Source organism: Python bivittatus, unplaced genomic scaffold, assembly GCF_059951505.1.
Source record: "Python bivittatus isolate LINGU-HERP-01145 unplaced genomic scaffold, Pbiv_v1 ctg000070_np1212, whole genome shotgun sequence".
Classification (NCBI taxonomy): Eukaryota; Metazoa; Chordata; class Lepidosauria; order Squamata; family Pythonidae; genus Python; species Python bivittatus.
Genome location: NW_028277034.1, coordinates 316,458 through 338,262, shown reverse-complemented (window position 1 = coordinate 338,262; position 21,805 = coordinate 316,458). Strand labels below are relative to the sequence as shown.

Here is a 21,805-nt window from a genome sequence, read left to right as displayed (position 1 = left end):
AGCGTATTGTTGTTTACTTCCTCTCTGGTGAATTTTATTCCTTTGAAGATGTGGTTGATTGTTTCATGCATCTTCTCTAGTTATTCCTTTTTTACTATAACAAAGGTGTCATCTACATACTGGATCCATACTTTTGGTTGTACGTGTGGAAGCACTATAGCTTCTAGGTGTTGCATTACAATCTCTGCTATGAGTCCTGAGAGTGGTGATTCCATGGGTGTGCCTCTGATTTGTTAGTATATTTGTCCATCAATAGGTAGTGCAGGCAGCAGTTGATGAGGTCCGTGATTCTGGGTATTTCGATCTTGGTGTATTTGGTTAGGTTGGGTGCATTGTGTAGTGTGGCTGACATGGATTCTTTCGCCAGTTCTGAGTTTATGGATGTAAAGAGTGCTGTGACATCAAATGAGACATAATTTCATCTTCATCTTTGTGTACATCTTTCATTTTCTGGTGGCGCTGTAGTGAGGAGTTGATAGAATATTAGCTCCTGTCTGTGAGATGTCCGAGCATTTTTGTCAGTTTTTTCGCTATGTTGTATGTTGGAGTCCCTGGTAAAGATACAACTGATTGGAGAGGTATGTTGGGCTTGTGTATTGATTTGTTTTGCTGACAACTTTGATCCTCAGAAGTAAAAGAGGCTCAAGAAGATTGCCTGTATCTGATATTAACCAATTGGGAGGACTTAGTCAAGGAAGAGGAAGTGTGGGGATGTTGGGGAAAAGTCATTACATAATGCTGGTGCTTTTTAAGTGTTTGTGTACCTTGGACTTTAAAACATATTTTAATGAACAAGATTAATGATAAGGAATATTTAGTTGCAAAGAAGCTGCTGGGAAAAGGGACTCAAGGGAGAAGAGGAAGGGGTGATTTTCTGAAAAAGCCCATTTGAAAAAACACATCAAAGCAAGGGGAAACCATCTAAGAGGTGGACAGAGGGACAGTTTGCCAAAGAGAGGGGCACAAAGCAGCCTGGAACGGTAGAGTAGCTGCCAAGAAAGCAAAGCTCAGAATGGGCTGAGATTGGTGAAGGATTCTAAGTACAACAGAAAAAGGCATCTTTAGATAAGTTCAAGATAAAAAGAAAACAGGGAAGCAATAAGCAGAGCTACTCAACTCCTATTCTGTTTCATTTTTTTCCAACAAAGAGGACAGAGAGCATGGATCCACAGTACCTGAGGGTAAGCAAGGACCAATGACTGGAAACTTTATAGAGGGAGATCCAAACTGGAAATAAGGAGGAATTTCCTGCCTCAGAGCTCTTCAGCAGTGGAACAGCTGCTCTTGGAGTCATGGGTGCTTCCTCACTGGATAGTCATTTGCCCCGCATGATAGAATTCCTGCCCTGGTCAGGGGGCTGGACTGGGAGGAACTTCAAGATCTCTCTCAACCCTATGATTCTATCTTCCACCAGCAATCTTGAAAAGCAGAATGAAGGAGCAGGATTGAAACCAGAGATTGGCGTATGGTGGGGGAATACCTGTGCACCTTGAACTCTAGGGCAAGGTTTCACAAACTGTGAGGTGTGCCTCCCTTGGGGAGGAGCAGACAGAGTCCAGGGGAGGGGTGAAGAACCTTTTAGATACATTGATACAATAAAACCACCTTTCCCAAAGTTTCATTGTAGTTTTCATTGTTCATTTGTATTCATGTTGGTGTTTGGATTTTTAGGGGAGGTGTGTACATCAAGGTTATATGAAAGGGAAGTTTGATGACAAAGAGTTAGGACCCACTGCTCTGGGGGAGAGGAATTGCATCCTTGTGAACTGTCAGCCCTTTGAGGTGGGTCAGGCCAGGAAACAGATTCTACCACTGGAACTCTGTTGAGAGAGGCTTTCGGAACTGATTCTTGAAAGCCCAACTGCTTTCCTCTTATGCCCTAGGGAGCTCGAGGTTCTTTCTAAAGTTTTGTTTTCTGGGAGTAAAACAGGTTTTTGTAACTCTTGCTGCAGTTTCTCCAAGGTAATTTCTGGGGCTCTCTGCCCTGATATCGTTGTACTATTTGGGAGAATGGCAAAACACAAGGACGGGATCAAGCCTGAATATGGACAGTTCACACGGCCATGTTTTGTTTTAGTGATGGACCCTGGGTCAGTTGGTCAGCCTGTGCCTTAAAGCCCTTCCTTGCAGTTCTTCCAGTGTGGAGTCCTTGGGGTTCTCTGAGCTTGGTTCTTTTCTTGCAAATGTTTCATTACCCAGCTAGGTAATATCTTCAGTGCTAAAATGGGATGGGGTTTGCTCTCTATGTGCTGTGGCCTGCCTTGCCAGTGCTGGTGCTGGTGGGGGTTTTGTTTTGCTCCTCTGGTGGTTCCTTGATTAGCATATGTTTACTGCTTGATCGTGTGCCTGGTGGTAACCTTTGCTTATCTTAGCACGTCTCAGAAACCACCAACAGACTATTACAACCACATGGCATCTCTGTAGCACACAAACCAACAAAATCACTCCAAAATATCTTAAGTAAACCAAAAGACCCAGTAGCACAAGAAAAAAAAAACAGGGGTCATCTACAACATACAGTGTAAGGACTGTAACAAACACTATGTAGGACAGACAGGCAGAAGACTAGCAGAGCACATCCACGAGCTCCAACTAGCAGTCAGAAGACAGGATAAAAACTCCTTAATTTCACAACACATGGACAGACTCAACCATAGTTTTAACTGGGAAACTCTCAGCATTTTAGACCAAGCTAAATCCAAAAATGCAAGACAATTCTTGGAAGCTTGGTATTCAGACAAGGCAGCAATTAACAGACACATAAACAACATCTACATACTATTCAAAAGAGACAAAAGACCAGAAGATTGCCTCACCAGCAATTATCACCCACATAAGCAAAGGTTACCACCAGGCACACAATCAAGCAGTAAACATATGCTAATCAAGGAACTACCAGAGGAGCAAAACAAAACCCCCATCCCCACCAGCACTGGCAAGGCATGCCACAGCATATAAATAGAGAGCAAACCCCATCCCATTTTAGCACTGAAGATGTCACCTAGCCGGGTAATAAAATGTTTGCAAGAAAAGAACCAAGCTCAGAGAACCACAAGCACTCCACAGTTCAACCCTGAGCTACACATATTCACCTCTATTAGTTCTTCCAGTCTTCCTGCTATTCTGACCATCTGAAGAGTCCAGGGAATATTGAAGTTTTCAGAGCTGGTCAATAAGTTCTTTGAAGCGTAACAAGAGTCAATGCAGTTAACATACACCAGCTAACCAGGTCTGTAGAGATGGATTCAAATGCAGAGTTCTTGGAACTGCCCTCACTCCTAAGTTTGTCAGTGGCTATGCTTCTTTTAGAGCAGTTTCTTTAATCCAAAGAATTAGAGGGGGTGGCTGGTGTGGGTCTTCCGGGCTGTGTGGCCGTGTTCTGGAGAATTTGGCTACACAGCCCGGAAGACCCACACCAGCCATTGTATTCCGGCCGTGAAGGCCTTCGACAATAAATTAGAGGGGGTCTTCCAGTGTTCTAACTCAAACAGGAATCAACTATCATCCTTTCCAATTTTATTTCAGACCTTTTTAAGGGCTTGTCCTTGATCTTTTATTCTTCCCCCACATTTCAGGTATTTGGGCTAGCAATATGAAGCAGAATGAAGTGAAAGAAACTTACTACCATACTAATTAGCAGTGATACTGCACAATTAAAAAAAAAAAATTCTCAAGGAAGGAGAACTAAAAGGAACAAAGCCACAAAACTAATGTGAGGTAAAATAAAAAGTGCTACAACACTGCCATGGCGAAAGGCTCCCCTCCCTCAGCTGTTCCCTTCAGGGCACCCAAAATGGGTCATCTGACAATTATCCCAAAGTTCTCGTTTTCACTTTCACCTTCACTACTGTCTCTTCAGGGACTGACACGGAGCTGACCAGGTGTGACTTCCAGATATTGGAAGAATGTTTCCTCAACAGATCAGGATTGTTGATTATTAGTACTGGTGGTTTATCCTGATTATGGAAATGGGAGTTTATGCTGTTTAAATTCAGATATGACTGGAGCAGCCTATACTGTAAGTGAATAATGAATTAAAGAAATAAAGAAATAGGAGTCTTTAGGCAACAATTCAGTCAAGTACAACTTGGTTACAATTTTATTTATTTACAAATATATGTGCTGTTCAGAACACACAAAGCACAGCTTCTCACTGGCCAAGCTCGCTCTCATTCTGCAAAGTCTTCATAGCTAAGCCCCAGAGGGTCACGCTGGAGAAGAAGGCCCCCTCATTATTTCTGTACTCAGCAGAAGACACACGGCTGCTCAGGTCGCCATTCCAGCTGCTGCCCAGGGTGCTTGCAGAGGAGCAAACCAGGGGAATAGCATCAGACTGTAGTGGTTCTTCCTCAGAGGGGGGGTTAATTTCTTTAAAAGAACAAGACTGATCCAGTCCTTCTGGAGATTTGCAGAGTTTGGCAGGATCCAAGCTCAGTTTCTGAGGGCCTTTTACCATTTCAGGCCTTGCCTTGCTAAATGGTGCCCCAGGATGGTCAAATTCATTTGGCGAATGCTCCGTCGGGTGGGGTGGACATTCCTCTGATGCTGGCAAGAAAGATACTGAGATTTCCTGGGTAAAGAAATCTGAACTTTGGGACTTCTCAAGATCAGTAATTTCCATTGCATGAGAAAACTCATCTGCAATATTTGAACTTTCACTGCTAGCTTTACAGTGGGTTTTTTTGTGTCGACGTAAGACAGCAGAACGACTGAAACATTTATTGCAGATTTCACAGTGATATGGCTTTTCCCCAGTATGTGTTCTGATATGTCTTCGCAAATCGCCAGATCCCGCAAAGCATTTTCCTATAAAATAAAATATTTAAGTATCATTTCTTTCAGCAAAGATCAACATTTTAATTGTAATTTCTAAAATATAGTTACTAGGTTTTAATTAATGTGGTTCATTGTTACATCAGGCTATGCTTCAAAATTAAAATACCGTTTTATTTTGTAAAATGTTTCTGATAATATTTTTTAAAATGTAATCACTGTTAATACAGGTAGTCCTCGAGTTACGACGGCAACTGGGACCAGAATTTCCATTGCTAAGTGATGTGGTCATAAAGCACGACCACATCATTTAGTGACAGCAATCCCTGCAGTCCCAATTGCTGTTGTTAACTAAACTGCACAACTTCCTACTGGCTTCCCACAACCAAAGTCAGTGGGGAAGCCAGCAGGAAGTTGCAAGTGTCAGGCAGCTGGCAAGCAGGCAGCAAGACTTGGGGTGGCTGCTGCCAGGTGGGGGAGGGTGCACTAGGGGCTGGTGCAGCATAAGCACAGCAAGGCTTGGGATGGTTGCTGTTGGGTGGAGGAGGGAGCAAAGGGGTATGCAGGGGTGTGGGGGAGACTTGGCGAGGCTCGGGGAGGGCACGGGGTGCACGAGTGGTGGGGGAGTTGTGGCGAGGCTCAGGGAGGGTGCACAGAGGATACAAAACAGTATCATCATGGGAACATAAATTGCTTAGTCTTTCAGGAAAGAGATGATTGGGTGATTTTTTAAAACAAAGAAGCAAAAGAAATTTGAGACAGACCATGTGATTACAGAAAGGAGACATTAGAGGGGACTAAAGATTCCAAGCAGAGGGGAGGGGGGGGGGAAAACCTGTTTTCTACTTTTGAATATGATGACCAGCAGTGAAACTTGCAAAAATGACAGATAAAGGAATTACTTTAGAGACATTTCAAAAGATTTTTGAAGAAATGGGAAAGAAACTCACAGCTACAGTGACAACAACAACATCTCATGCAAAAGCACTATTCAGCAGAGATTTTAAAGAAGAAATGAAAGATACGAAGGGGAATAATTTGGAAGAATATATAGATTGACAGGATTAAGAGGTAAAAGAAATCCCAGTTTATATAGAAATACTGAAAAATAAAATAGAGTTGTCCAAAAAGTTGTGGACTGTAAGGCAGAGATGAAAACTAAAGTGAAAATACAAATGATAAGCCAAGAGATTAAAAAATGACCTGGTTAATGACTTATTATTGGATTTACAAAAGAGGGCTGTTAAAAGCCGTGAAGAAACTCCCAAAATAGGAGAAAGAAAATTTGGATGGAGATCAAATCCTACAACAGCATCTTAATGCAGCAAAGATTAAGAATGTTAGGAGCAAAAGAAAGGAATATAAAGACCTATTGGATCAGGTTTAAAACAAATACTTTTATAAACCCTTTATGGATCTTTTGTTGATACTGGACAGAAACGTTAACAATTTTTGGATTTGTGGATGGATAAGGGTTGAGATATGGGAAGAAGTGATTTATGTAATGTAAAAGCAAAGGGGGTAGAAAAATACTAAGTTTGCTCGAACTTGTCGTGAAGTATAGAATTTTCATTATCTCAATGTTTTGAACATACAAGCGAATAATGAAAAGCTTAGCATCTTAAGTGGAACTTTCCAAAACAGAACAGTTAGTTAAAAAAACCTCTCAGACTTACCACAAACTGAACAACTATATGGCTTTTCTCCTGTGTGTCTGATCCTGTGTTTTACTAATTTCCGTGGTAAGTTAAATGACTTTCCACACTCGTCACACGTGAATACTTTTTCTACTGCATGGTTCTTCTTGTGTTCCTTTAAATTACTGAAGTTACTAAATCCTAAATACAAAAGAATTTGGATCAAAATGATCATTCACAGGTAAAGAAAATTATAAAAGGGCCCCACTGCCTATCTAATTCTTTCCCCACACAATGCCAGATATCGCAGCCTAGGCCAAAGTTATGACATGAGTGTGTGAGAGAAAACATGGATGAAACATCCTGCAACTAACTCCTAACAACTCCTAACAGAGAATAAGAGTGGCTTGTAACATGTTGTCTCCTGCTGTTTCTAGCCACAGCCACCTTGCCGCTTTTGCAACACCAGCAAGATCATGCCGCCACCCAAATTAAGTTATGGTTGGGGAGGGGCACATGCTGGAATTATAGCTTTGCTTGCTAATCTGGGGAAGCTTAACCTGACGTACCTCGACCACAAATATCACACAGATGTGGTTTTTCTCCAGAGTGAATAATAATGTGGCGCTGGACATCTCCAGATGCAGCAAACCTGTAATACCATTGTGAAAGCCATTGTAAATGTTCTAATAAACATTTTCTCTATTGAGCTTTAATTCTTATATTTAAAACACTCTATATGATCAATTAAACATATATTCCTGGCACGTAGCCCTTTCATGGCCCTGTAGCACCCATTTCTTCCAAATCCCCTAGGAAGATGCCCACCATCACTGCAATAGTCTCTCTGATTCCGTGAATCACAAACACTTTCCATAACTCCAGCTATATAGATGCCTACGATGTTATGCCTAGTTTAGCGCCCTTCTAAACCTGACTACATAGTTCAATGTATGAATTAGACCTACTTGTTGCAGTACTAGGTAATTATAATAAAGCATTTTAAAAGGCAAGATGGCTGAAAGACAAACACAATCTAATGCTTTATGTTGACAAAAGTGTCCTTTATCGTAAAAACTCAGGAATGTGTTTCACATCCACATTAAAATGTTTCTCTACATCTATATCAAATATATTAACATGTTATTTATATCTCTAATTTCCTATTCAGCCAACATAATACACACAATAAACTAGACAGCAGGAAGTCATGCTTACAGTAAAGAGCTAAAAAGGAAAAAAAAGAAAAAACGGAACCTGTCCTACATTGTTTACAATATGCAAAATAATTAAATTGAACTGGTAACTGGTTAAAAATAGATTAACAGAAGATTTATGATTCTTCAGTCAATGGGTAGGTTTAGAATTAAAAGACTTTTTGCTCTGGGATAAATCTTATTTTAGGAAAGCATATTAAAAACAATTGCAATGAGCTGAAGGGTGAGGGGTGACCTACAAATCGGGTCTCACACAGCCTTTTGTTTGTCATTTCTCACTTAGTACAGCTGTTCTGGCCACTGTTTCATTTGCTCTTGAGCTTCTATTGTGATGCTGATTTGGCTACTGGTATACCACCCAGGCCTAGCTAAAATTTAGGTAGGCCAGTTAGCAATTCTTCAGGGATAAGTATTTTAATACTGCCCAGAATAGTTTTGCCCAGTATGAGATATATTTAGATATATGTCCTCCTCCAGTTCATAGTTTGCAGGTGCTCCTCCTCTTTCTCGTTAAAATGGATTTCTTGGTTTCCTTAAACCATAGTCTGTTATGACTGTGTAAGTATGGTTTGTGCAATCCTTCTAAAACAAGGAATTGGATCCTAGTTTGCATTCTTGCATTTTCAATCTAGTTTGAAGAAATTTAAGAGACCCAGAACCCTGATATTTAGGTATATTAGTAAATGGATCTTCTGTGTAATGTTGTCTTAGAGGACAGCGAGTAGGATATCTGTATATGACTAATACAATATACAGTATATGCATATAGTATGTATGAGTTTCACAGACATACAAACCTTTTCCCACAGATTTCACAAATGTAAGGTTTTTCACCGGAATGCCGACGCAAATGAGTCTGAAGATTACCTGCCTACAAAGATAAGGAAATGCCTTTAACAAAATTAAATTAACCAGAGAAGTTATGTTTACAGTTGGAAATGAAGATCTTCAAGTTGTTCCTTGAAGCATAAACCCTTTTTCAGTACTTGGAATCTTATTTGTATCTCTCTAGGCCTATGAAGACTTCATTCCCTACCAGCAGCTGGGCTGAACACAAAGACCCCCAAAGGCAGATGCTTCCATTTGGAGGCGCGACCCTTCTCCTAGCAGCAAGAGGTTTCCTGTATTAGAACCAGGCTACTTAAAGTAGGAGAGGGTGATTTCAGTTGTGCAGAAAGATCTATCACAATGTCTTGTTTGTTTCTGATTCTGCTGTGCTTTAGGCAGGATGGATCAGAAGAGACTTCTCAGGCACAGGACTTCCTGGAGATCCTTTCATCATGGCTTTGGAGGAGGAACGGGTAACTCCAGAACAAGGAGGCAACAGTGCTATTGTATCAGTGCTCAAAGTTCTGCATCCAAGCCTACATTGTTGCCCAAGGCAGAACAGACTTTAGGATGGATAGGTAAGCTTAACACTGCACTCCCCAAAACAAAAGGTCTGCATGGATTACCTGGCTGCCTTTGTTGCAGACTTCTAATGAAAAATACAGTTTGACATGATTATTCGACATTATTATTAAATAAGCACAATGCAATATACACGTTGTTTAACGTATACCCAATTAGAAATCTGGAAACAAAATCAATGGCAGGACAAATAATTAGGGATTAGGAATTCATTCTATCGTAAGCTATACTTCTACAATCCAGGACTTTTTTCATGTCTGAAAATGGTAAATGACCATAAGAAATTCTAAAACTAACTTCAAGAAAGATAGGATTCCTTAGCAGCACCAACTATAAAGAACATGCTTCATTTCTTTTTCTGGTGAAAAACATTTCTTAAAATTGTTTATCCCATTCTGTAATTCTTGTAGAATTGCAATAAAATGATACTGCATATTGCCCATTCAATAGAAAGGGACTGGGTAGCGTATAAACAAAAATACACTTAAATACAAAAGAATATTATATAAAATATTGAAATTCCTACCTGTGAGAAACATTTCCCACAAATGTTACATTCAAATGGCTTCTCACCTAAAAGAAGAAGCAATTATGTCTGCACTTCTGACAGCTACAACTAAGCAACCTTGAAATTTGCATTAAAAAGGGAACAGTTGCCTTCAAGTTATCTTGAGTTTTCTTTACAAAGGAAAAATATAGCCCCACATTTTATTGTTATTAATAAAATACTCAAGATGATGTTTATATTCTACATAACTTATATTCACAATTTTCCTTAACACACAGATCAATACTATTTTGTTTTAATAAGACTTCATGAGAAATTAGATTAATTGCACGTTATCCTATTATGTTTACTCAGAAGGAAGTCACACAAAGTTTAATAGAACTTGTTAATGAGCAAGTGAACACAAAATCATTATTTTGAACTTTTGCACTATTAAGCTGGGATTTTCAAATAAATTGCAGAGATCCTAAATAAACTTCTAGCCAGTGGAATAAACAGATTCTATAAACATTTTAACATCACTATGACATAGTAAGATCATAATGTCAGAGACAAAGAAAAAAAATACAACTGCTTTTTACAAACCATTTCTTTTCCCTTCCGAGTGTCTATAAATGGTATGGTATAAATTTTATATACCATTATATAGTTGCCACTATATATGGCAAAGAATAACTTTTTTATGCAAAAAGTTGTATCAGGGAATCCAGACTATAATTTCTTTAGAAATTGTATGATTGGCCCTTATCAGAAAAACTATTTGCATACCTTTACTGGAAAAAACCGAATGCTTAAGCACATCCACATGGATGAAGATTATTTGATGAGGATCATGAAATCTGATTACCACATGATGGACTTGCATTATAATCATTGCACCCAGTGCCATTAATGTCTTTTCAGCTGGGAAGGCTACATTCTAGCTGTTTTTCCATGTGGTCATTAAATAGCTGGCCTGCAATGTTAATTGATTGTACCTGTATGAGACCGTATGTGGAGCTCCAGATTGCTTGGATGTTTAAAAGCTTTTCCACATAGCACACAAGGATACTGCCTCTCGGGAAGGAAAACCTGCAACTGGCTACCTGGCTCAGAAGGTTCCTGAGACGGCTCCAACTCAACATGCTCCCCTGAACTAACTAGACATTTAGCCTGCCCTCCTTCAGAAGCAACTGCATTTGTCCTTTCTAAATCAGTTTCCCTTGCAATGCCGCTATCAGTATCAAGTTCAGAAGATTGTTCAAGAGTCTTTTGGGACCGCAGCAAATTCAATTTTTGAAGATGTATAGCCTTTTTAAGCCTCAACTGTATGGCTGGCTGTACAGATGTGCCCTCTATATCTTGATCCTCAGGACTATCATTTAAGGACTGAACAAGAAAGGGTGGTGGCAGGTGATCAGAAGATTCCAAAGTACATTCAGAGTGACTGATGTTGCATGAAGCATTCTGAACTGTGTCTTGTGCTGGAGATATAATGAAATCAGAGGGCAGTTCTGGTGATCTCTTGTTGCTCGGACAAATACTTGGTTTGCAGAACTGTTTGCTATAAAAGTTACGGAGCTTATAATGGCAATTTGGATGTTTAAATGAGAGATCCGCCCCACCAAAATCCATGGAATCTTGTTTCTGTTTGTTTGCATCAGATGATAAGCTATGAAGTTCACAAGGCTGTGACTCATGTAGGTGATCATCCAAGACTTTACAAGACTGCACAGCAGTTGAACAAACGTGGAGTAAATTAGTATCATAATGTTCACAACTGGTATTAGCAGCCAAAGTATTTTGCAATGAAAATGTATGATTGTTACAGGTCAGACTGGCTGGCTGCTCTACAGATCTGGAGGCTTTTAAAAAGGAGTGACACATATTCAAAATATTCTGCACTTGCAGACACTGTGCAATATCCAGCAAGGTTCGTACATTGTCCTGGTTGAGGTCAAGATGTGAAGTATACATATAATCCAAGATCTGGCCTATGCCACCAACATTCTTAATATCCAAATGAAAAACATCATTCTTCTGGCTTGGAGAATTTTGAAACAGGGTCCTAGGAAAGAAAAACCAGAGTTAGGGAGAAGGTGCAAAGGTGCAAATCTGCTTATCTTCAAACCCCCTTTATAACATTAACACAAAATCGCACATATTCATCAATATGTTTCTAAAAATCTTGCTCACAATCTGGCTATACAATACAAACATTGCACAACAATACTGTTGAAAGCAGCAGTATTTTTTACAGTGAAAATATATATTGGAAATTGTAGTTTCAGCCTATGACACAATTTCAGTCTATGACATTAACTGGTGAGAAAACATTTAAAGATCATATTTTAATCCTCCTATATAATTTCCATTTTCAGAGAGCACACATTCAATAAAAGATTACAGGGTATCCTCAACTGAGTTTGTAGTACTGCTCAGTGCTGTGTTGCAGCAACACTGGTTAGAAACCACTGGATCTGAATATAAACTAAGTATATGTAACTTCTGCTCTGAACAGGACTTTTGTGTTTGATATTTTGCATTTTAACTTTTTTGCCTATACATAAATTAGCAATATGATTCATCTTAGAGAACTTACAGAACTAGGGTGGGTATACACTGTTAATAAATGCATTTGTAACCCTTCAAGTTACTTCATAAATTAAAGCAAATTAAACTTGATACCACTAGATCTCAGAAAAAAGTTTGATGCATAAAGGAATTGGGGTTTTAGATTCCTTTGCTTATTTGGTATAAGCATTTCTAGAACACTTTCTCTATTATGTACACTGTCTTCAGTTATACAAAAGAAGGATGGGCTATAATGAGAAATTTGTTTACTTAATAATTATTTATTCATTTAAAGAACTTATATGGCACGGTGATCCTAGATGACAACCAATAAAAACACAATATAAAAACAGACCACACCATTCCCACCAGATGCCGGACCAACCATACTATTGACCTCCTGATTCAACCCCATCTTAGCCCAATGCTTGGGGAAGAGCTTCTGGAAGGCTAAAAGGGTAAGGGCCCCCCAAATCTCAGGTGGGAGGCTATTCCAAAGGGCCAGGGCAGCAATACAGGAGTGCCTCAAAGGTCCCATCAGATGGCATTTGAGGAAAGGGACCTGGAGTGTGCCAACCCTATCTGATCTAGTGGGACTGGCAGATATTCTTGGGGAGAGGCAGTGCTGCAAGTAACCTAGCTCTGTGCCATGCAGGGCTTTAAAGCTGATAACCAGCACCTTGAATTGCACCCAGAAAGCAACTAGGAGCCAGTGAGCTCACGCAACAGGGGTATAACATGGGTGAACTGTGGAGTGCCCAGAACTGCGTGCGCTGCTGCATTATGGACCAGTTGCAACTTCCAGAAGGTCTTCAAGGGCAGCTTCATGTAAAACACATTGCAATAATCCAATCAGGAAGTGATTAAGGCATGAGTGACTGTGAGCAAGGTCTCCTGGTCCAGGAATGCATACAACTGGTGTACAAGATGGATTTGTGCAAAGCCCCCCTGGCCACAGCTGCCATCTGCTGTTCCAGCAGGAGTTGTGAGTCCAGGAAGACCTCCAAATTGTATACCAGTTCTATCCTGGAAAGTGCAAACCCATCCAAAGTCAAAGGTGTCATCTCTCCTGGCCCCAAGGGGCCAAAAACCCACAACCATAACCATTCCATCTTGCTAGGGTTGAGTCGCAACTGGTTTTTCCCCACCCAGGCCCTTACAGCCTCCAGGCACCAAGCAAGCATCTGAACAGCATCACTTGCCCAGCATGGGGTAAAGATGCATAATTGGGTATCATCAACATACCAGTGGTATCAAACCCCATGCTGCCGAATAATACCTCCTGCCAATTCAACAAATAGGGCACCATGTTCACTGACCCTTTAATTGCCTCTGCCATTTAGGTCAAATCGTGTTGCCCTGCCCAATTCATAAATCACAAAATTAGAAGGTTAAAAGACTTCCAATGAAGTTCATAGCAGACTAAGATGTCTCCAAAGCATAGACAGCGTTGTGGTGGTGACTGGCGGCCAGACGACAAACTCTGGCTGGCAGAGTCTCTCTGGATGAGACCAAGAGAACACCCACCTGCACTCCAGACAGCTGCTCCCCATCAGGAGACCGCAGGAATTGAATATTCTTGCAGTCAACTTGTGAGTTGAGCAGCCAGGAGATGAGAGAGAGACAGCATACTCACACCTGCAGCACAGCCTTTAAAGGATACTGGGTTTGCTCAAAGCCTAATTTTCTTAATCACTTTTGGAAACAATCAATTTACATTTAAAGAGAGATCTTCAGACAAAAAAACAAAAACAAAAACCCACTGTGTGTGTTAGCCTTCATTCCAGATCAAAGAAAGGAAAAAGGGAAACTGTCCCCTTTGTCCATTTATAATGTTCTTAGGTCAAAATCTTATTAAGCTTTTTGCTGTTAGTTTTAAATTCTTAAAATTATTAATGGACATAGGAGACAGTTTGAATTTAAAGGATTAACAGTGTGATGAAAGTGGTTTTGATATTACTTGGAAACAATTAGATGAACAGACCATACCTCTGTGGCAATATTGATTGTTTAATATCAAAGGGAAAGACAATTGGTGAATTTTACAAAACAAAGAGATAAATGTAATATGAGATAGACTGTGCAATCAGAACTACAGAGTGCCAGACTGGACTAAAGCCTTAAGGACATAGAAAAGGTAAAATCGGGGAGGAGGGGCAGGGGAAGAAGAAAAGACTACTTTTTGATTTTCACTTCTGTAACTGAGTCACTTTTGTTTTTGGATCACAAACAAGAATGGTAACTACTAGAAAGGCAGCAAAACTTGGTGAAGGCAGGAGAGGGTCATTGGAACAACCGACAGAAAAGGGGATCACTCCAGAGATATTGCAAAAATGTTTGAAAAGATGGGGAGGCAGGTATCTGAAGCTGTCAAATCTGTTAAAAGTGATCTGGCTGCATTTGAAGGGAGAATGGAAGAAAGATTTGTAAAGAGGAAAGAGGAAATGAAATAAGAAGTTAAAAAAAAATTGAAGAAATGGTAGGACAACTGACTGGAGAAGTAAAACAAATTAATGGAAAAGTGGAAATTTTAGAAAGTAAGACAGAAATAATAAATAGAGAGATGGAAAAGGACCTGGCTAATCTGGCAGAACATCTTTTTTTGGTGCTAGTTCTAGAAGGTGTTGTACAGTGGGGCAAAAAAGTATTTAGTCAGCCACCAATTGTGCAAGTTCTCCCACTTAAAAAGATGAGAGAGGCCTGTAATTTTCATCATAGGTATACCTCAACTATGAGAGACATGGGGGAAAAAATCCAGAAAATCACATTGTCTGATTTTTAAAGAATTTATTTGCAAATCATGGTGGAAAATAAGTATTTGGTCAATATCAAAAGTTCATCTCAATACTTTGTTATATATCCTTTCTTGGCAATGACAGAGGTCAAACGTTTTCTGTAAGTCTTCACAAGGTTTTCACACACTGTCGCTGGTATTTTGGCCCATTCCTCCATGCAGATCTCCTCTAGAGCAGTGATGTTTTGGGGCTGTCGCTGGGCAACAGGAACTTTCAACTCCCTCCAAAGGTTTTCCATGGGGTTGAGATCTGGAGACTGGCTAGGCCACTCCAGGACCTTGAAATGCTTCTTACGAAGCCACTCCTTCGTTGCCCAGGCAGTGTGTTTGGGATCATTGTCATGCTGAAAGACCCAGCCACGTTTCATCTTCAATGCCCTTGCTGATGGAAGGAGGTGTTCACTCAAAATCTCACGATACATGGCCCCATTCATTCTTTCCTTTACACGGATCAGTCGTCCTGGTCCCTTTGCAGAAAAACAGCCCCAAAGCATGATGTTTCCACCCCCATGCTTCACAGGAGGTATGGTGTTCTTTGGATGCAACTCAGCATTCTCTCTCCTCCAAACACAAGTTGAGTTTAGACCAAAACATTCTACTTTGGTTTCATCTGACCATATGACATTCTCACAATCCTCTTCTGGATCATCCAAATGCTCTCTAGCAAACTTCAGATGGGCCCGGACATGTACTGGCTTAAGCAGGGGGACATGTCTGGCACTGCAGGATTTGAGTCCCTGGCGGCGTAGTGTGTTACTGATGGTAGCCTTTGTTACTTTGGTCCCAGCTCTCTGCAGGTCATTCACTAGGTCCCCCCATGTGGTTCTGGGATTTTTGCTCACCATTCTTGTGATCATTTTGACCCCACGGGATGAGATCTTGCATGGAGCCCCAGATCGAGGGAGATTATCAGTGGTCTTGTATGTCTTCCATTTTCTAATTATTGCTCCCACAATTGATTTCTTCACACCAAGCTGCTTGCCTATTGCAGATTCAGTCTTCCCAGCCTGGTGCAGGTTTACAATTTTGTTTCTGGTGTCCTTTAACAGCTCCTTGGTCTTGGCCATAGTGGAGTTTGGAGTGTGACTGTCTGAGGTTGTGGACAGGTGTCTTTTATACTGATAACAAGGTCAAACAGGTGCCATTACTACAGGTAACGAGTGGAGGACAGAGGAGCCTCTTAAAGAAGTAGTTACAGGTCTGTGAGAGCCAGACATCTTGCTTGTTTGTAGGTGACCAAATACTTATTTTCCACCATGATTTGCAAATAAATTCTTTAAAAATCAGACAATGTGATTTTCTGGATTTTTTCCCCCATTTTGTCTCTCATAGTTGAGGTATACCTATGATGAAAATTACAGGCCTCTCTCATCTTTTTAAGTGGGAGAACTTGCACAATTGGTGGCTGACTAAATACTTTTTTGCCCCACTGTAGGTCTTCATAGAACAGGTCAACTTCAGCTTCTTCAACATCAGTGGTTGGGGCATAGACTTGGATTACTGTGATGTTGAATCGTTTGCCTTGGATACGCACTGAGATCATTACAGACTTCATTAAGGAGTTTTAATGTAAGAATCTATGGTACAGAATCTTGGAAACTATTGGCAGGAACCTCCCATCCTCCTTTCTTACTCAGCTCATTAAGGTGGGGTCTCTTTGAAAACTTTGCGTCTCTTCGTCCTGGGCTTTCCACAACCTGGACTGAGCTGCCATTTCCTAAATAAGCCACTAATGAACTCTCCCTTCTGTAGAGTGTTTATATCTAGAGATCATCCTGTTTTTCTCTCTCAGCCTTCTCACAAGTTCTCACAAACCTTTTTTTCCTATTTTATGAAGACAAATGACTAGAAGAGAGCAAATGCATCTGACATTCCCAGCAGTTGGTGGCACCTGCCTAACCTTGGAAGCTGAGTAGGGTTAATACTCGGATGGAAGATCACTTGGGGATCTCAGGGCTGTAGGCTAAACCAGGAAGTTGAAAAATAACTCTAAAAGATGACATAGCAAGCCTTTTCTAAACTGCTGACAAATAAACTATACTGATGTGTCTCTGCTGTCACCCTGTGTCAAGATTGTTTTGAAAGTATCTTTGAGCATGTAGGCAGACAGGCAAATATAAAAAGGTGCATGTGGACTGCATTAGGAAGAAAGGACACAAATCAATAATCAGAGAAGATACGTATATTTTTGTAATTGTTACATTATTAATGACAGGCTGGGTTAAGTGAACTCACTGCTGTGTATCTTTGCTAGATTGGGATTCAGCTCTATGGTTATTAAGGCAGCTTGCTGCAAAAAAAGGATACTTACAGCACTGTGTCCATTGTTTCTTATGGCAAAATTAACTTATTATATTCATCAATTTTTCTATAGGTTAGCAAATGGTACGCTCAACATGGACTACTACCTCCCAATTTTCGTAGCTTCAAAATGAAAAACAAGAGTGCAAGAAACATTCATGTTCCACTATTCCCTGTGGTAGAACACTCAGAATAGTTTGAGTTTCTGTTCTGTTAAAATACAAAATGCTCAGAATGTTCTCTATTCCATCAGAACACAGGGCAAACAAAACATGACATGACTGTTGGTTTCAAACTAGGCAGAATCTTTTCACCATTTCATGCAGAGACTAATTGGTTTTATAGTAATGATCTTTTAATACAATCCTAGATATTTGAAGGTGATACAGTTAACGTACAGTATATGTGCAGATGTACAGTTAACTACACGGATGAATAACAGTGCACAGATGGATTTTTTCCAGATTTATGACTGAGTCTCAAGACAGGTTACCATAAATAAAATTATAAAATACATTTCAAATCAACCTTAGAAATAACAGGAACAGTAAGAGAACAAGTGCACAGTAGCCAATGAAATTCAATCAAAATGAAAGAAAGGACTGCCTATTGAGATAAGTCGTTATAGTAATTAAAACTGCCAAGCTGCTACTGCGCTTTACTCTATGGCAATCACCACAGAGACAGGATGCTGCATAGGATTTGCCAATTTGTGTCACAACTGGTATATATGGGCAAAGGTACTCTTTTATGTCTCTGAGTTCCAACCATGACGGACTTTAAGGATCAGCACCTTGACCGTAGCCCAGAAATCAAGAGGGAGCTAATAAACTTAAAGACAGGACAAAGAGGCTAGTGAAGCTGTTTGTCCAGATTGGTGATAATCACTCATTTCTAAATACAGTGGTACCTCGGGATACGAACGCCTCTACTAACAAACATTTCGGGTTACGACCAGCTTCAGCAGGAAAATTTTACCTCGGGTTATGAACTTGCCTCTACTTACGAACCGGATCCGCGGCCATTTTCCCTGCTGTCACGCAGTCGCGGCTTCCTGTGGCCGAGGTCGCGGTAGCAAGGAGATGTTCGGTGAGGCTCGTGGTGTGTTTTGCGGTGTTTTGTGAAGGTTTTTGGTGTGCATGTTAGCATGGCTCCAAAGAAAATGCAGAGCAGGCTTGGCGGGAGTCAGGCTCTGAAGAGGAAATTGCCTCGGGTTGCGACCAAATTCGGGCGGAGGGTGGAACGGATTAACCGGATTTACATTGAACCCTATGGGGAAATTTGCCTCGGGTTGCGACCAAATTCGGAGGGCGGAACGGATTAACCAGATTTACATTGAACCCTATGGGAAACTTTACCTCGACTTGAGACCAACTCGAGTTGCAACCAGAGTCACGGAACGGATTAAGTTCGTATCCCGAGGTACCACTGTAGTCTGACTTTTCCGAAGGTTCAAGCACAGGAACACTTATTAATGTTGTGGCTTCACAGGTAAGTACATCCCTGCATTGTCCATATTCTACCATAGTATTTTTCTGCAATATAATTTTATCTTTTTTTTAACATGTGCATGAAATTAGATTCCTTACTTTTGAAATAGAATACATATATAATCAAAGCTTTTATTTAATTTTTGCACTATGTTAACTCATAAAGCATGTAAGAATTGTAATATATAACTCTTGTTAACTTAATAAGACTTCTGCCTCCCATGCACTACTCACTATTCATTAAAATAATTTTTACTAACATACCTGAAATACTGGCTAAAAGCAGCCAACACATTTTTATGTGCTTTGAAAGAAACACCTTTGACCACCAACATACAATCACAGAGAAGGCCTTGAATCCGCTGATCATGGAGCTGCTGAAGGAGGTGACAACTGTGATTAGCAAAAGCATCCATGCTAGAACATATATTTGTTACCTAAAAAGAAAAAACAAAACAAATCAAGGATGCAGTAGTAAACATATACTAAATTGTATAGTCATATACATCACAGCTATTATGCACAGAAGGATTAAATGTTATTATTATTATTATTAACTTTATTACAGTCAATTAGACCAGTACAATATTAAAAGAAAGGGAAAGACATGAAATATGTCCAATCCAAATAAGGGATTATATATCCAAAAGTATGCTAGTCAAGGTACTTGTCGGTTATAATTAAAAAATCATTTACAATAATTTATGCACCATGGCTTCAATCGTCCTAAAATTACACATTATAAACCATTAAAATTAAGAGTTAATATCGGTTTTTGAGTATATAAATATAGAAACACAGAATGCTTATATCAATTGTTCACAATAATACGTCAGCTCTTAAGAGCTGCTGCACAAAATCTTGCCACCTGCACTGTAACATTACTCCACTCATCTTTGAGGATAATTTGAAGATATTCAGCGTCCGGTCGGCCAGAATATCTGCGGATCGTTGGAGAAATAAATTTTGTTCGTAATTCTCTATAAAATGGACACCGTAAGAGGACATGCCCAGTGGTTTCCACTTCCCCAGAACCACATGGACACAGCCTTTTAACCAATGGGACTCCCTTATATTTACCGTCCAGCACAGGTGAAGGGAGTACATGACATCAGGCAAGTGAAAAGGCCCTCCGGTAGTTTGATTAAATGTTAGCTTACAAAGTTTTAAAATGTAGCCAAAATCAGACAGCACCAAGTTCACCAGAAGAGCCTGATTTCATTTTTCGACTGGGTAGCTTTCTTAATAAACTAAAGGCATACAGTAGACACAATATATCTTGTTTTTCTTAAAGCCTCTCAAAAATACCCCAAAATTAGAATGCTATTTTACAGGTAGTCCTCGGGTTATGACCACTTGTTCAGCAACAATTCAAGTTACAACGGTGTTGAACAAGGGGGACTTAAGACCAGTCCTTGGAGTTCCAGCCATTGCAGCATCCCCACAGTCAGATGATCGCAATCTAGGCACTCGGGTGCCCAGCTTGTGATTAAAACAGCACAGCAAGCTGCAGTCACATGATTGTGATTTCCAACGTTCCCTGCCAACTTCCCAAAGCAAAGAGAATGGAGAAGCTGCAGGAAGTCAGAAGTCACTCCTATTGCTTTTTTGCCTGCCCATGCTCCGTAGCACCTGCCTGCAGCATCACCCCTGCACCATCCACGCACCTGCCCACGCCCCATAGCAACTGTCCACAGCACTTACACACCCACCCGCCCTCTGTGCCCCTGGCCCATGGCATCCCCCACCCCCACAGTACACCCGCCCACACTCTGTAGCACCTGCCCACAACACCCCACTTCAGCACCTGCACACACACCCACCGGCCTGCTTGTCTGGGACTCCTGCCTCTTCCCACTTAACAACTTGTGCAGTCTTGTGGTTACAATGGCAACTGGGACTGCTGGATTTCCTGTCGCTAAGCAATATAGTCACATGACGCTTTGCTTTATGACCACATTGCTTAGCCGTGCCAATTCTGGTCCCAATTGCTGGCATAACCTGAAGACTACCTGTATCTATTTTATTTACAAAAAGTGGATACTTGAGCATTCCTCAGTCCTTGATAACAGCCCATCTGCCTCTAATGGTCATTTCTTCCATCCATCCTTCCAGATCCTTCCAACCCCCTCCCCCCCCCCAATTTCTCTTAATGGCAGAATCAAAGCAAGCAAGCTGGCAAATAATGTGGTTAATTGGTTGCGAGGATTCTGACAGCATCCACAAGTGGCATAAATGGAACAGCCTGAAAAAAGCAGATTAACAGTGATTTAAGTGGGATAAACCTAGGCCATGAGCCACAGTCTCAGCAGGATGTGGTGAACTGCAGGGGAGAATGCAGTTCTACAAAATGCCACAAAAACCCAAAGCTGGTACCATGACAGGGTGAGTATGGGCATCCTTAAAGTCCAGTCCATCCCCTGACTAGAGGCAGTGGTGTATTTTGCGGTAATACAGAGCCAAGATGAAATACAGTACTGTGTAAAAGTTTTAGGCAGGTGTGAAAAAATGCTGTAAAGTAAGAATGCTTTCAAAAATATATATTGTAATTGTTTATGTTTATCAATTTACAAAATGCAAAGTGAGCAAGCAGAAGAAAAATCTAAATCAAATCAAGATTTGGTGTGACTACCCTTTGGCTTCAAACCAGCATCAGTTCTTACATTTGCACACTTTGTAGGCTTGCACAAAGTCAGGGATCTTGTAGGATTAGAGTCAGGTGTATGATTAACCAATTATACCAAGCAGGTGCTAATGATCATCAATTTCATATGTAGGTTGAAACACAGTTGTTAAATGAAACAGAAACAGCTGTGTAGGAGGCTTAAAACTGGGTGAGGAACAGCCAAACTCTGTTACTAAGGTGAGGTTGTAGAAGACAGTCTCATGTCACAGGTCGTACACCATGGCAAGACTGAGCACAGCAACAAGACACAAGGTAGTTATACTGCATCAGCAAGGTCTCTCCCAGGCAAAAATTTCAAAGCAGACTGGGGTTTCAAGATGTGCTGTTCAAGCTCTTTTGAAGAAGCACAAAGAAACGGGCAACGCTGAGGACCGCAGATGCAGTGGTCTGCCAAGGAAACTTAATGTGGCAGATGAAAGACACATCATGCTTACTT

General features: G+C 40.6%; 1 protein-coding gene across 11 annotated transcripts in view; it reads right to left on the bottom strand.

Moving 5' to 3' along the window:
• Window positions 1–4,081: 4,081 nt before the first annotated feature.
• Window positions 4,082–21,805, bottom strand: part of ZBTB49 (zinc finger and BTB domain containing 49) — a 57,974-nt gene continuing 40,250 nt past the window's right edge. For all 11 annotated transcript variants that reach the window (XM_088130396.1, XM_088130404.1, XM_088130381.1 and 8 more), the window contains 7 exons: window positions 18,948–19,120; window positions 10,523–11,592; window positions 9,564–9,610; window positions 8,425–8,498; window positions 6,980–7,062; window positions 6,450–6,611; window positions 4,082–4,806 (listed from right to left, as the gene is read on the bottom strand). In XM_088130396.1, the coding sequence (XP_087986522.1) occupies window positions 4,151–4,806; window positions 6,450–6,611; window positions 6,980–7,062; window positions 8,425–8,498; window positions 9,564–9,610; window positions 10,523–11,592; window positions 18,948–19,099 (2,244 nt within the window). In that variant the 5' untranslated portion in view covers window positions 19,100–19,120 and the 3' untranslated portion in view covers window positions 4,082–4,150. The remainder of the gene's footprint in view (window positions 4,807–6,449; window positions 6,612–6,979; window positions 7,063–8,424; window positions 8,499–9,563; window positions 9,611–10,522; window positions 11,593–18,947; window positions 19,121–21,805) is intronic.